The sequence below is a fragment of the Coregonus clupeaformis genome, chromosome 19 (genome assembly GCF_020615455.1).
Source record: "Coregonus clupeaformis isolate EN_2021a chromosome 19, ASM2061545v1, whole genome shotgun sequence".
Lineage (NCBI taxonomy): Eukaryota > Metazoa > Chordata > Actinopteri > Salmoniformes > Salmonidae > Coregonus > Coregonus clupeaformis.
This window is the reverse complement of record NC_059210.1, coordinates 55,198,714-55,214,649: the sequence shown is the minus strand read 5'-3', so window position 1 is coordinate 55,214,649 and position 15,936 is coordinate 55,198,714. Positions and strand designations below refer to the sequence as shown.

The following is a 15,936-nucleotide window of genomic DNA, read 5'->3' as shown; positions in this document are numbered from 1 at the left end:
TTCTTGCATGTTAATATCAGAAGTCTACTTCCTAAGTTTGAGTTATTCACTGCGTTAGCACACTCCGCCAACGCTGATGTTCTAGCAGTGTCTGAATCCTGGCTTAGGAAGGCCACCAAAAATTCTGAAATGTCCATCCCCAACTATAACATTTTCCGTCTAGATAGAACTGCCAAAGGGGGTGGAGTTGCAATCTACTGTAGAGAGAGCCTGCAGAGCTCTATCATACTATCCAGGTCTGTGCCCAAACAGTTTGAGCTTCTACTTCTAAAAATCCACCTTTCCAGAAATAAGTCTCTCACTGTTGCCGCTTGCTACAGACCCCCCTGAGCCCCCAGCTGTGCACTGGACACCATATGTGAATTGATTGCCCCCCATTTATCCTCAGAGTTCGTACTGCTTGGTGACCTAAATTGGGATATGCTTAATACCCCGGCCATCCTAAAATCCAAACTAGATGCCCTCAATCTCACACAAATTATCAACGAAACTACCAGGTACAACCCTAAATCCGTAAACATGGGTACCCTCATAGATATCATCCTGACTAATTTACCCTCTAAATACACCTCCGCTGTCTTCAACCAGGATCTCAGCGATCACTGCCTTATTGCCTGCGTCCGTAACGGGTCCGCGGTCAAACGACTACCCCTCATCACTGTCAAACGCTCCCTAAAACACTTTAGCGAGCAGGCCTTCCTAATTGACCTGGCCCAGGTATCCTGGATGGATATAGATCTCATTCTGTCAGTAGAGGATACCTGGTTGTTCTTTAAAAGTAATTTCCTCTCAATCTTAAATAAACATGCCCCATTCAAAAAATACAGAACTAAGAACAGATATAGCCCCTGGTTCTCCTCAGACTTGACTGCCCTTGACCAGCACAAAAACATCCTGTGGCGTACTGCATTAGCATCAAATAGCCCCCGCGATATGCAACTTTTCAGGGAAGTTAGGAACCAATATACACAAGCAGTCAGGAAAGCAAAGGCTAACTTTTTCAAACATAAATTTGCATCCTGTAGCACTAACTCCAAAAAGTTTTGGGACACTGTAAAGTCCACGGAGAATAAGAGCACTTCCTCCCAGCTGCCCACTGCACTGAGGCTAGGAAACACTATCACCACCGATAAATCTACAATAATCGAGAATTTCAACAAGCATTTTGCTACGGCTGGCCATGCTTTCCACCTGACTACCACTACCCCGGCCACCAACTTTGCACCCTCCGCTGCAACTTGCCCATGCCCCCCCGCTTCTCCTTCACACAAATTCAGACAGCTGATGTTCTGAAAGAGCTGCAAAATCTGGACCCCTACAAATCAGCTGGGCTAGACAATCTGGACCCTTTCTTTCTAAAACTAGCCGCCGAAATTGTCGCAACCCCTATTACTATCCTGTTCAACCTCTCTTTCATAACGTCTAAGATCCCCAGAGATTGGAAAGCTGCCGCGGTCATCCCCCTCTTCAAAGGGGGTGACACTCTAGATCCAAACTGTTACAGACCTATATCCATCCTGCCCTGCCTTTCGAAAGTATTTGAAAGCCAAGTTAACAAACAGATCACCGACCGTTTCGAATCCCACCGTACCTTCTCCGCTATGCAATCCGGTTTCCGAGCTGGTCATGGGTGCACTTCAGCCACGCTCAAGGTCCTAAATGATATTATAACCGCGATCGATAATAGACAGTACTGTGCAGCCGTCTTCATCGACCTGGCCAAGGCTTTCGACTCTGTCAACCACCGCATTCTTATTGGCAGACTAAATAGCCTTCGTTTCTCAAATGACTGCCTCGCCTGGTTCACCAACTACTTCTCAGATAGAGTTCAATGTGTCAAATCGGAGGGCCTGTTGTCTGGACCTATGGCAGTCTCTATGGGGGCGCCACAGGGTTCAATTCTTGGGCCGACTCTTTTCTCTGTGTATATCAATGATGTCGCTCTTGCTGCTGGTGACTCTCAGATCCACCTCTACGCAGACGACACCATTTTGTATACATCTGGCCCTTCATTGGACACTGTGTTAACAAACCTCCAAACGAGCTTCAATGCCATACAACACTCCTTCAGTAGCCTCCAACTGCTCTTAAACACTTGTAAAACTAAATGCATGCTCTTCAATCGAAAGCTGCTGGCACCCGCCCACCCGACTAGAATCACTATTCTCGACGGGTCTGACCTAGAGTATGTGGACAACTACAAATACCTAGGTGTCTGGTTAGACTGTAAACTCTCCTTCCAGACTCACATTAAGAATCTCCAATCCAAAGTTAAATCTAGAATCGGCTTCCTATTTCGCAACAAAGCCTCCTTCATTCATGCTGCCAAACATGCCCTCGTAAAACTGACTATCCTACCGATCCTTGACTTCGGCGATGTCATTTACAAAATAGCCTCCAACACTCTACTCAGCAAATTGGATGTAGTCTATCACAGTGACATTCGTTTTGTCTCCAAAGCCCCAAACACTACCCACCACTGTGACCTGTACGCTCTTGTTGGCTGGTCCTCACTACATGTTCGTCGTCAAACCCACTGGCTCCAGGCCATCTATAAATCACTGCTAGGCAAATCCCCGCCTTATCTTAGCTCATTGGTCACCATAGTAGCACCCACCCGTAGTCTGCGCTCCAGCAGGTATATCTCACTGGTCATCCCCAAAGCCAACACCTCCTTTGGCCGCCATTCCTTCCAGTTCTCTGCTGCCAATGACTGGAACGAATTGCAAAAATCTCTGAAGCTGGAGACTCTTATCTCCCTCAATTAACTTTAAGCATCAGTTGTCAGAGCACCTTACCGATCACTGCACCTGTACACAGCCCATCTGAAATTAGCCCACCCAACTACCTCATCCCTATATTGTTATTTATTTTGCTCTTTTTGCACCCCCAGTATCTCTATTTGCACATAATCTCTTGCACATCTAGCATTCCAGTGTTAATACTAATTGTAATTATTTTGCACTATAGCCTATTTATTATAACTTGCTACATTTGCACACACTGTATATATATTTTCTGTTGTATTTTTTGACTTTGTTTTTTTACCCCATATGTAACTCTGTGTTGTTGTTTTTATCGCACTGCTTTGCTTTATCTTGGCCAGGTCGCAGTTGTAAATGAGAACTTGTTCTCAACTGGCTTACCTGGTTAAATAAAGGTGAAATAAAATAAAAAAATTAAAAATGGTGTGGGGGTGCTTTGCTGGTGACAATTGGTGACACTTGAGACGGTTTGGGATGAGTTGGACGGCAGAGTGAAGGAAAAGTGCTCATCATATGTGTGAACTTCTTCAAGACTGTTGGAAAAGCATTCCATGTGAAGCTTGTTGAGAGAATGCCATGAGTGTGCAAATCTGTCATCAAGGCAAAGTGTGGCTACGTTGAAGAATCTCAAATATAAAATAGATTTTGATTTAACACTTTTTTGGTGACTACATGATTCCATATTTGTTATTTCATAGTTGTGATGTCTTCACTATTATTCTACAATATAGAAAATAGTAAAAATAAAGAAAAACCCTGGAATGAGTAGGTGTGTCCAAACTTTTGACTGGTACTGTATACAAAAACAATATCTAAAGTATTCCACTCACACACACTCCTGGTGTATGAATTGGCGTGGTAGGAGGCAGAATAATGCTCTGTTTGTTATCACATTTAGTATACATTTATCCTGTTTCCACAATCCAGTAACCCTTTGACTTTTTTTTAAACTAGTACAGGCTGGTTGCTGTAGCTATTTTGTTGAACTTGGAAGATAAGTCAGCTAACTGTATGCAAAGTAGTACAGCAGGTTATCTTCTTAAGTTGACCATTGAAACAAGCCAATAGCTTACATTGAGATGTAGCCTCTGTTTCAAATGCAATTGTTATGGAAACTGCACTAGGCCTAGGCTACTCTGTTCTACTTCTCTCATTAACTGACATTGTAGGTCATAGACTCATAGTTAAGATGTACAGGTTTCTGTTTGCATTCAACAGTGGGTGTGCCATGTGTCATTCATTGCATTATAAATAGCCTATGTGTTTGAGTTGGCGATGTGTCATCATGCCGTGTGGATTGTTATCAGCCTATTACATAAGTTCTCATCACAGTGTTCAACTTCAAAGTGTAAAATATTGTCTTTGAGACTGGTCCGATCCCTGGCTCGAGATGCATCCAGGATAATGAGATTCTCGGTCAAGCTCATAAACTGATTAGGCCTATTCATGATAGCCTATTGGCCAGTGGTTCACCATTTTGTTGTAGCCCTGAACTAGCTTACCTGATTCACCTTGTCAAGGGCTTGATGATTTGTTGACAAGTTGAATCAGGTGTGCTAGCAGTGCAATAGTTACAATTCATGGAACGGCTGGGGGTCCCAGAGGAGAGGTTTGAAAACCCCTGGCCTAGGCAACAGGGTAGTTGTGTTGTGTCAAATAAAAAGTGGTAGGATTACTGGTCCTTTGTAAAAAATAAATATAAAAAAACAGTGCAACTTCAGTGCTTTAGAGTGGAATGCACAATCAAGTGATTGGATCAAATTGGATCATTAATAGTGTTGAGGATCTCGTCCTGGTTCAGCTTTCAGGGTTTAGCCGACAGGGTGTTCCCTTACTTTGGAGTGTGCTATTTTTTGTCAACAAAATAACCATCCCAAAATTCTGATGCGGAGCATCCGAGATTAGTTTGAGCATGAGGAAGAATAGGGAGCGTGTGTGTTTGTGTGTTTGTGTCTCTGACTGCATACATGTGTGTTCTCTGCCTGCCCTGCAGTGAGTCAGCCTGCAGCCTACGGGCTAGGGGGACAGCCCCTTGAAGGCAGTCTTCCATACCAGTGCACACAGGAGCCCATGTAGGCCTAACCACTAACCACCGTGTGGCTTTACCAGTCAATATTTCCAAGAACGGACCTTCCAGACAGGCCAAAGTACTCCTCCAACTCTGGCTCAACTTGTCGCCCATCATCAATCCCATCACTCATACTTGCTGTGGTCTTGATGTGTACCGTACCAAAAGAACAGCAGTAATGTAGTCTTGTGTGGATGCACAACACATGGATTGAGTGTTCAACAATGTCCTATGTTAATGCATTGCATGATACTGTTCTGTAAGAATTCAGTAGCATTTGAGGCTTTTGCCTCTGTGGACTGGATGCTTAATTCAGAATAATAAGTCTCTTTCCTGTTAGCCTCTTTACCCTGAGAAACCAGTAAGAATTGGCCAAGCCTAGTGCCAGCCTAATTGTTTTGTTTGATCTACTGTGAGAGAGAGAACATGATACTTCCTAAGCTAAGCTCATACTTGTAACATCGGCCATCTGCTCTGTGAATTTACTGAATGGGTTTCTATAATTAATATGTATGTACACACGTATCTCTTTGCTCCTCTTTGTCCCAGTAGGTAACCTATGTTTAAGCTGTTTGTCTTCACTGTTTATGGTCACTTCTCTTTAGAAACCATTCTAAGTTGATGTGTTCAAATTGTATTCAAGTAGGCTAACTCTCTCCTTTTGAGCTTTGCATCACTCCTTCTAGACGTGTTGTACTGTATGTTTTTTACATTGTTAGTAGGAATGGGAATTGCCAGGGACCTCACCATACGATATTATCACGCTACATAGGTGCCAATACAATATGTATTGCGATTCTAACAATTCTATATGTATTGCGATTCGATACTGTGATTTTATTCCGATTCGATGTTCCAAACATATTGCTCACCATATGTCTGCTGCAGAGAGACGAGAGAGCATGAGAAAATGAGTTTTGATCAGTCATGGAAATAAAAGTGCTGAAAACCAATTGGCTCCCTATTTAAAAAGAAGATGGAGAGCAAGCTATGAAGGAAAAATACTGGATTTTAGGTGCCGGTACAGCCAACTAGAGCAAAAATAATATTGTGATTTTGTCAAAATGATAAGATACGATATGTCGTCAAAAATAATATCCCGATATGTAACTGTATCGATTTTCTTGCCCTCATCACAAATTATTAGGCTACATGTCATTCTATTGTAATAAGACCTAGGTTATGTTATCCAGAGAAAATGAGCAACAAAAAATGCTATGTATAGAAAGACAATAGTCTGACATGCTCCTTCATTCAGAGAGGGCTATCTAAAGGGATCTATTTTACATTTGCTTCCTTCCTGTCTCTCTCTCAGACTGGGCTTCATCTACTAATTAAAGAGGCGGTTGCTAAGAGATAACAAGCAGTGACATCGCTGCTGAGAGCCTCTGATGTGCTGCAGCCTGAACCTGCATCTCTACTCTGGGTCTCTTCTCTCAATCCCCGTCTAGACCTAAGTGCACCTGACCCATGTGAAGGAGTAGGGGGAGAGAGAGAGAGCGGAGCCACACCACACACCATGGCAGCTTTCACCAGTACCCCCAAAGTGAGTTCCAGGAGCGCTCCTCGGCACGGGGTCAGGGAGGAGAGCCCAGCGGAGTGTGACTGGAAGGACTGTGAGACTGGAGGCAGCGAGAGGTATAGAGGACACCTCACCATGCTGGAGAAGACCCATGACTTCTTCCAGATCTGTGACATTGAGGACAAGGGCTTCATCACCCGCCGGGACATGCAGGTAAGATCACCTATATGGGATCACTGAGTCTGACAGAATCTTCTCATGGGAAGTTATTGAAATGTTTAGGCTACACCAGATGTGCATTATGTATGTTCCAATCCCTACTGTGTAGTTACCTAGTCATGTGTAGATGTTACTTTTATGTCATTATGTCAAGAGTACCAAATATTTAAAACCTCTGACTTTTAATATAGATTTTTACAGTGCAATAAGTCATGGCCGTTGTGTTTTGAACTGCTGAATGTTGTTTTGCCGCTCTGAAGGATCTAAATAATTCTGAGTTGTGGTCGGTTGGTTGGAGTTGTGATGGATTTCTCTAGATGTATCCTAGCCTACACACCTGGTCCCGTATCTCATTATTGTTATCATTCAGGCTTTTGTAAGGGCATCTGAATGACTGCTCGTAACAATAGCATACATTAAACAATGAGGAAATGATTAACAACTGCAACAAATCTTCCATAGACGTTTATGTTAGATTTGGAGACCAACATCTGGTCATTTCATAAGGCTGCACGTGGAGGACAGAGACTGTGTGTGCTCCTTAGAATTAGCTAGAACACTTCTATATCTCTGTGGTGTGCTCATTAGAGATGTTTCTGAGGACATAGCCTCTATCTTTCTAATTCAGGAGAGCATGTGAAAAGAGTGCCAGGAACCCACAACACCTACGGGCAGCGAAGAGCCACGCAGACCCACGCTTTGTCATACATCTCCTTCAGCTGCATTATTGTGCAGATCCAGAAGCCTCTCACATTCATCCATGGCAGAGTATTATTTTGATTGAGCACTTGTGAGCCCACGCCGTGACGAGGGTCTCTCAGTAGAATGGATGCACAGTAAATTTTGAAGTGTTAAAGTAACACTTAAAGAGTTAAATTTAACACTATTTCTGAGTGTATATGGTCCCACCCTGAAATAGTGTTAATTTGACTCTTTTCATAGTGTTAACATTTTAGAGTTAAATTAACTCTAAATAGAGTAAAAATTTAACACTCGCTTACACTGAATAGTGTTATTTTAATTTTACACTAAAGGTTAAATAACACTGGAGAGTGTAAATATTACCCTTGGAAGAGTTAATCATTTACTCTTCTAAAATAACAAATCAACTCTGATTGAGTTTGATTCCAGTCCAGTTTAACACTGCATGGAGTTGACACTCAAGGTTAAAATAACTCTGATAAGTGTTGATGTTACACACTATTGTGTTGATAATTGACTATCTTGCAGTGAAAAACAAGCTCAAATAGAGTCAAATTCTAACACCGTATAGTGTCACGGAAATAAATCTCAGCAGTATTCATTTTACACTTTTTTAGTGTCAAATTACACCAAATACTCCATTAAGTGAGTAAAAATCACAACTTACCACAAAATAATGCATTTCAAATTTTTATTAACAGCTCAACTATGTCAGGCTAAAATATATTAAGAATACAAATCCCTTTTTAAAACATTGACCTTAGGTTTCCATAAAATGGCAATAGGGAACAACATACAAGGAGGAATCTGTCGTTCCATACTTCATTTGAACATCAAAAGGTTTAAAGTAACACAGTTCAGTAATGTTGATCACCTTTTGAACCCTGTCTGGATGCATCCTGACCTTAAAGGCATAGTAATGGTAATCAAAACACACTGTTTCCATCAGTTTTCCACAGAGCAATACACAGTCATCTTTCACAGCAATAATTTTGATTTTACAAAATACAGGCATCTCAAATGCTACCTCAGTACAGATAATGAAGTCACGGCGGTACTCTGTACCATGATGTTTGATCCACTTGGCAGAAAACACACTGGTAGACAATACAGACCCACATTTTAAAGCAATCTCGGGACCTTCTTTGAGCTCACTAAGTGTTACCATCTTCCCCGAACCTAAAGTTAATCTTTCCTTGCTAAAGGACTCTCGATACATTGCCATACAACTTTGGTGCTTTTTTGGCTAATGTTTTTGTTACATTTTTAAAGCTTTTTAATTGCTTCTTAAAAAAATTATGTTTAGCTTCATAACGCATGCACCACATGTGCAGAACTGGGCCGATGTTTTTTATATTACGAGGGTAATGAATCATGAAGTGATGCTTTGGTAAGAGATTGATTGCAGGAAACAACTGCTTGAAGAGCTGATGATGATCAATGATTAAATGTTTGAGGTAAATGGTCATGCCTTCTGTAAGGACTGGGGAAAATACAATGTTAACAATGTGTAGAAGCAAAAGTAGAAGATGCCAGTGCTGGTCATCTGACTGTATTAAATCACCAAATAGCAAAGGCATATTACGTAATAAGCACCAAGACTGTATAGCATTCAACCCCAAATCATTACTTCCATCAAACAACTTTACTCTAGGTGGACGGTTTCGCTGCTGATTGTATCCATAGTCAAAAGCATGTATTCTACCAGCCAGTTGTTCAGCATTTAGGAAGTTTTCCTTAATGTACTGCAGGACAAGTTTGACTTCAAACTGAGCAACTCCTTCTAAAATATCGTGCATTATATCTACAGAAAAATTGTTGGCTGTATTAAAATACTGTAGTGAATTCAGCAGACAAATGCGTTTGACACCATAGATATGAGGTAGTGTAGGATCTGTTTGTAAAGTTTGACAGTGCAGTTTGTGCATCTCGATAGTTCGTAGTACAACTTTTGGATCATCTTCACAGAACACAGTTTGAAAACAATCTTTCTCAAGGAGACAGAAACGACAACAATACCTTGCCCCAAATGACTCCACAAAGCCAAATAAACCATGCAACCCAAGATTATCACCAGTGACCTGAACTATGGTACCGTGAATCACATCTTTCAATCTGGGAACTTTAAGTCCCTCTGTCTCGAGTACTTTAAGATCACTGACAAGTGGCTCAAGTATCAAATTAAAACCATAACGCTTGATGTCCTGCGCATGGAAAAGAGCACCCAAATGAATATTTATCAATGATGAATTAAAGATTGGGGGAAAATTCCTTAATGTAAAGTATATAGCACCTAATTTGTGTATACCCTTTTTAGACCCCAAGGGGTTTGCTGTTTCAAAGTCGTCATAAAATAGCTGGATCTGTATGGCATCTTTTTCTATAGAGAATAAGGGACTTTTTTTTAAATAGGCGGCATCTCTCAAGTCTGCATACACACCTTCCTTGGGCATGTGCCTGGGCTTGAACATGTCTGCAAGTTCTGGGTTTTGAAAAATGGCCTTTAGTGTTTCTAAAATAGGAATATATGCAAACTTGTCAGTTACAACGACCTGATCGTATGTCCCAGTTGTTTTGTTTCTTCTGCTGTCAAATCTTGTGCCAAGCACCTTTTCAACAGGTTCTACGATTCCCCATTTCTCTTTGAAGTGTTTATTTCGTTTAGCTTCTGAATTTAAGGGTGTGAAAGGGTTTTCCAACTTTTGCAAAGATTGTTCTATTCTGTTCTTATTTTCAGTTTCCTGTGGAGATAAGCACTGCAAAGCTGCATCTGTAGCTTGACTTTGAATCTCAAAAAACACTTCTTCCATGGAGGAAACAAAACTATTTACAGTAGATTGACTTAATCCAGCTGCTTTTAGTTGTGCAACAGCAGAGGCACACATATCTAGAGTGCTCCTGTTGGACTTTTTTCAACAGAGTAGATGTGGCTACCTCGTGTTCATTAACTGTCCGTGACGTTGTAGCTGTCTCCTCTACATTAGTGGTCACTGCCTCTCCAATGCTGCTTAAATAAACATCAGGGTCAACCTGTTGGTCAATATACTCAGTGTGTTTTGTGTTTAAATGTTTCCTAAAACCAGAAAACGTACCAAACGCACAGCCACATCCAGTCTGAGCACATTTAAGCCGGAGATTTTTTCCAGGCAAGTAACCGTGAACTAATCGTAAATGCCTAACAAGCATATTTGAACTCGATAACTCAGCCTGACAAACAAAACACTTCATGTTCGAGGAGAAACTTCAAGCACTAATGAAGTAACCTCGCCCTGATTTCAGCAACACGAGGGCTCTCTTTGACCTTGCCAGCATCGATGCTGTACACTGTAGTTTGGATGAAAGTGTACATGTTGTGGAGCATGGTGTTGTAGGATGTGCCAAACACAAAATGTGCCTTAAATAGTTCGTCAAAAGCAACAAGAGAAGAGGTTGACCTGCAAGGTATGGCATTCTTGTCGATAATGATGAAGAACTGGTGGATTGCATTCTTCTTAACTCCAACAGCTAGGAGATAGGGCTGAGCGCTAGTAGTGATGGCATCGAGATGCTCTTGAATGTTTGTTCCGGTCTGCGAAGACAAATGAGGGAAAACTGTAGTTAATGGCCAAGTAGTTGTAGAATATGCAGAAAGAGCCAATACACTACTCTTATTGAATATGAATATTGAATGAATACTTGTAGCCTAATATTAGGTGTTCATACCACAAATTAGAAAAAATACAAACCTTCTTGAATACCACAAGATGTTTCTCTGCTTGGGATGCGGAAACCTTTCCTGGTCTCTTCCGACCCTGAGCGGAGGGTGGAATCAGGTGTATAAGCAGTAAAACCGATGACAGATCACTGTCCCAACCTGTAACAACACAAGTTCAATGTTAACACACTTCAGTTACGTTGTTTTCTTTACAAAAGACCCCCAGACAGACAGCAGTTCTACATCACAAGAAGTTCTCTAACTAAAACATCCACAGGGCTGAGTCAAATCTCAAAAGTTTTGTTCAATATACTGCTACAGAACGTACTCGTAAATCTTTCACAGATCCAGCTTCTTAGTATTATGTTGATATTTAAATGTTTACACATAATGTTGATATTGCAATACAACACAAAAGGTAGGCTTACAAGCATCTTACCAAAGTCAACATCCAATTCAGTGCCATCCTCAGGAGGATCAGCTGCCAGCAAGAGTTCTTCAAGCTCACTTGTGGATGGAAGCTTTCTGCATTGTTTGATGATCTTTTTCTTGAACGTGACCGGCCACCTTTCCAGAAGCTTGCTTGAGGTATCCTCTCCGAACATTAGAACAAAATCCTGTTCAACCTGGAGTGGGGTGGTGTTGGTGACAATTTCAGTTATTTGACAGCCAATCAAATTGTATTGCGTGCTAGTTTAGCTAGCTAGTATCACTACAATGTCTTACAAAACAATTCACTTGTCATAGTATTTTCAAAATAACATAATTACCAAGCTTTTGACGTCTTTAAAACGTGGAAACTCAGACAGTATGTTGCTTGACTGCTGGGGGTCGAGGATCATTTTGCGGCGATACACAAACGTCAGTTCCATTTTCTTCTTGATTGTGTCTGCATCAGCAGAATGTTTCATCAGTGAGATTGCTTTGTTGCACTCATCATCAGTCAGGGCAGTCTCTGGAACAAACTGGGATTCTCGTCTGACAGTCGGTCCTCCAGACATGTCTTCACCAGTTGATCCTTTGGCTGATTCTACACAACACGGGAAAATTTCAATCATGTCAAAAGTTTTAGTAGCCTGGCTAACTTTTAAAGGAAGTACTCCACTGTAAAATATACTTTTGAGCTGTAAACTAAATGATATGAATGATATGTTTGATGCTAGGGAGTGTGGCAAGCTGGTTTAGCCAAGGCCAAATGGGAAGAAGGCCAAATTACAGGTGTTGGCCATCTGAGGGGCAGAGGACAGCAAAGGGGGGTGGTTACATGATATATATGAATGTATATGGAGCGTGATAAAAAGGTGACCTTGAAATTGTGGCGTTAATGGCGACGCAAGGAAAAAAATTTGGGTGCACCTACATTTTGTGCTGGTGCACCTAAATAAAAAGTTAGGCGCACAAGTGCAACCAAGACAAAAAGTTAGTGTGGAGCCCTGCATCAATGCTGGTGTTAATATTGACATTATTTCTTCACAATTTATGAAATCTGCAGTTTGTGGGTTGAAAAATGTATGAAAATGCCATCTACTGGTTTAAATCACCCTAAAGTTTGCAAGGCCAGTTTGCCAGGGGTTGCCTCGACCAGTCAGTGTCGAGGCAACCCCCCCTATGTCACAGTCCTTTGTAGGTCTCTGATGCATATTTTCTTTAAATTTGCTAAGAGGGAGGGAGCTAGCAGAATTGAAGGATGTAGTTACACATTATACTATATGTCTGAGAAATAGTGCAACAAATGCAATTATTGATCTAGCAACTGTTTTGTTCCATACATTTTCCAGTATTACCTCCGAATGATGATCGCCTGTCTTTGGCGGTGCCTCTCTGAATAGTTTTAATCCTCCAGGCCAAGTACCCAGTTCCACTCTCGCCATCATAATAATGCTCCTTGAAGGATGAAAGGATAACAAAAATGGATACTTCATTGAAAACAACATGGTCTGGTAGGATTCAAAACTTCCAATAATATTTAACATTACAACTATTACTGTGTGCAACTCACATAGCCATTCTTAGAGAATGGGTCACTGAGGTACGGGAATAAGGTCACTATTCCTTTGGCATACATTTCTTTCACCTGTCTGGGTGGAGATGTACTGCAAAATTGAAGAAGAAAGGATTGTGCAGTCATATTCACTTAGATTCAGATTTAGATTTACAGATTGAGAACACAAGGACTATTAACAAATTACCCATTCATTTCTGTCATGTCAGCTGCCAGCATGTTCACCATTTTGCGTCTTGTTTCATCCGTCAAGGACTTGGTTCGGTTGTATTCATTTATTATACGTTCCCCACCGGTTTTGTTGGTAAGAGCTGATTCCACCAACTTAAAACAAAATGCATAACAATTCTGCATGTTATGTCCACTGCAAATAAACTGGAAATAAACTAATATGATGTCAGAGGATGTCCCGATCCAATCTCAAAGATTGCAAGTGCTACAAAAATCCAATGAAAAAGCCAATAATGGTAAGAAACTCCCTCCAGACAGCGACAATAACTTGAATGTACTCGAAGTGTGCACTGTATTATCAATAAATAAATAAAAGTATCTGATCAGGACTCAATATCAGCAGATACTTTTTTTAATCGGATAGGGCGCTTAAAAAAACTTGATCGGGACATCCCTAATCAGGACTTCAAAAATGTTTTGAAACCATGTAATTTACAATGTATATTAATGTAATTTTAATTCTCTGAGAACAGATTCAAGAACAGAATTTAAAATGTCAGAATTGTCTTACTTGCTTGGCTTCTGTATCCAGCCTCTGGCGTTTTCTGGAGGGGCTATCTGAAATAATGACTGTATCCTCAGAGTCCAAGGTATCAAGGGATGATGGTTGGGATTGCTCAGAAGAGGCCACCATGGAGACAGATTCTAACCATGATTTTTAGAAGAAAAAGAATTATATATAGTTCCCTCATAATCTAAGACACTTATTTAATAGACACCATGAACTTCATAAAACAAAGAAATAACGTATTCATTAATTAGTCTAATTAACTGAAACAAACTTGAGTCATATTTGATGGTTAGCACCCCAGTTGAGGGATCCTTTATAATATCCTCAAAAACATCATCATCCAATTCAGTCCCTGAACTGTCAACAATTTTCACACCTTCTGTTACAGCTGGGACACCAAACTTTGCAAATGCTAGAAAAAACAGGGATAAAAGCTTGTGTAAACAAAAGTAAATCATTATTTATATAATAATTTCACTGTGTACACCTACCTTACCCTATAAAATAGGTTTTAAACAAACACTATTAAGTGATTAAAATGTTTTTTTTGTAGCATCATAACTATACCTTAAGCAATGCATCCACAATTAAAGTGTAGTTACCAAGGGCAAAACAGAAGAAATTTAGACGTACAAAAATGGACCAGTTCCAAAAACCTGAGAACTTAACATGTCCCATCATTTTAGGAATATTCCAGTATATCAATTTTAAACAGCTAAATTCAGACAGTTATTACTAACATTGTCAAATTCTTACCTGCAATCAAAAAGTCTTTCAGATTTGGCTCAGTTATTCTGACAAATTTTTGGACATCTCCAAGTTTAGCTTTAAGCAGCATGCTCCCTGCAAATAGTATCAGTACAATTTCTCACAGTTAAAAAGTTGATGGTCTTATTTTAGCAGTATTTCCTCAAATATAAGAAAAAATATTGTTTCAAGCCACCAAAGTGCTGAGAAATGATCAGCACTTTTGCAGAAATGGCCAGTTAAATTGAAGTTACTGTCAAACACATTAAAAAGGATAACGTCTGATTTTCATCCTTGTAACATTAATGTTACCGCCTTGCCCGCACAATTACTGCAATTGTTGGGTCTTGGTATATTATAGAGTGTGGTCTAGACCTACTCTGTCTGTAAAGTGTCTTGAGATAACTCTTGTTATGATTTGACAATATAAATAACATTGAATTGAATAATGTTAGCTAAACGTTACACCATAAGTGTGTGCTAAGATAGTGCTTAAGTATTTTAACAGTACTGCTGCTGCTTTGAAACCCGAAAGTCATTTTGTATAATATCCAGGAAAAAATAAAGGCACACCGCTTAAGCAGTGTCCAAGGTTAATGTCTACCCGCCGTTAACATAATAAATCCATGCCACCCGCACATAGTTAGCCAGTCAAGCTAACGTAGCTAACTGTAGCTAGTTTAGCCAACTCCCCTTAGTCTTTGCTATGTTCCTGTAATATCTGAACGTTAACAAGAAGTACACAATCCCCCTCCACGTTGTATTAACATAACTTACAATAAATCGGGCTGACATTGTCTAGTTTGAACGTTATGTTCGTCAGTTAATGTTAATTAACGTTAGCTTAATACTGCTGGCACATGGACTGGACAGAAGTCAGTCACAACATGTTAACGTTAGCCTTTTTAAAATTCGACATTTTAAGACCTAAAACCAACTAGAGTGCACTGTTAGCAACGATATAAAGTAATTCTTAAATGCTGCTTCTGTTAAAATGACAAATAATGTGTGTATAGTCGCTTAGGAGAAACTTACCGCAGTCATTCCACATGAAGAAAATGGCGCCGTGAAAATGTGTGGTCCGTTTGAGACGAGTCGTAGGTGGGCGGAGCTTTCCAGAGTACGTCTGACACTGCGTCTTTTAACAACGTACTTTTTCACCAACACTGGGCGGTATCTTACTCCAACTGTTGTAGTAATAACTCTGTAAGAGTCAATGTACTTTGACACTGCATATTTAACACTATTTACTGTGTGGATCCCTTTGATCCATTGCTTACGGAAATATATTGAAAATGACCTTATACCCACTCCCCATGTTCATTAGGAGTTGTGGAAGAATTGAAATGTTGTAGTAATGGCAATGCATAACACAATGTATACAGGAGTGTACAGTACATTGCATCTCCCACACTGTTGTCTGTGTAAATTAGTCTAATTAACCTACAAGTAGGCAATCAGTATGAGTGTTAGGC

The 15,936-nt window shown here is 40.4% G+C and overlaps 2 protein-coding genes across 5 annotated transcripts in view; one reads left to right on the top strand and one right to left on the bottom strand.

The window, feature by feature from the left end:
* LOC121532288 (EF-hand calcium-binding domain-containing protein 4B) overlaps positions 1-15,936 on the top strand; it is a 70,366-nt gene that overhangs the window by 11,686 nt on the left and 42,744 nt on the right. Inside the window, exon 2 of the mRNA XM_041838142.2 lies at positions 6,285-6,568. Within this exon, the coding sequence (XP_041694076.2) occupies positions 6,353-6,568 (216 nt within the window). The 5' untranslated portion in view covers positions 6,285-6,352. The remainder of the gene's footprint in view (positions 1-6,284; positions 6,569-15,936) is intronic.
* LOC123481364 lies at positions 10,191-15,685 on the bottom strand. Of its 4 annotated transcripts, XM_045205020.1 has the most exons (11): positions 15,497-15,685; positions 14,471-14,557; positions 14,091-14,126; positions 13,715-13,848; positions 13,160-13,296; positions 12,970-13,063; positions 12,755-12,854; positions 11,741-12,000; positions 11,410-11,596; positions 11,002-11,129; positions 10,191-10,844 (listed from the first exon to the last, which is right to left on the bottom strand). In XM_045205020.1, exons 1-11 carry the CDS (start codon positions 15,510-15,512, stop codon positions 10,527-10,529), a joined length of 1,497 nt encoding a protein of 498 aa, XP_045060955.1. In that variant the 5' UTR covers positions 15,513-15,685; the 3' UTR covers positions 10,191-10,526. The 4 variants fall into 4 exon arrangements, with proteins under 4 accessions (XP_045060955.1, XP_045060957.1, XP_045060958.1 ...); XM_045205022.1 differs by lacking the exon at positions 14,091-14,126; XM_045205023.1 differs by lacking the exon at positions 14,471-14,557 and having other exon boundaries at positions 15,497-15,684.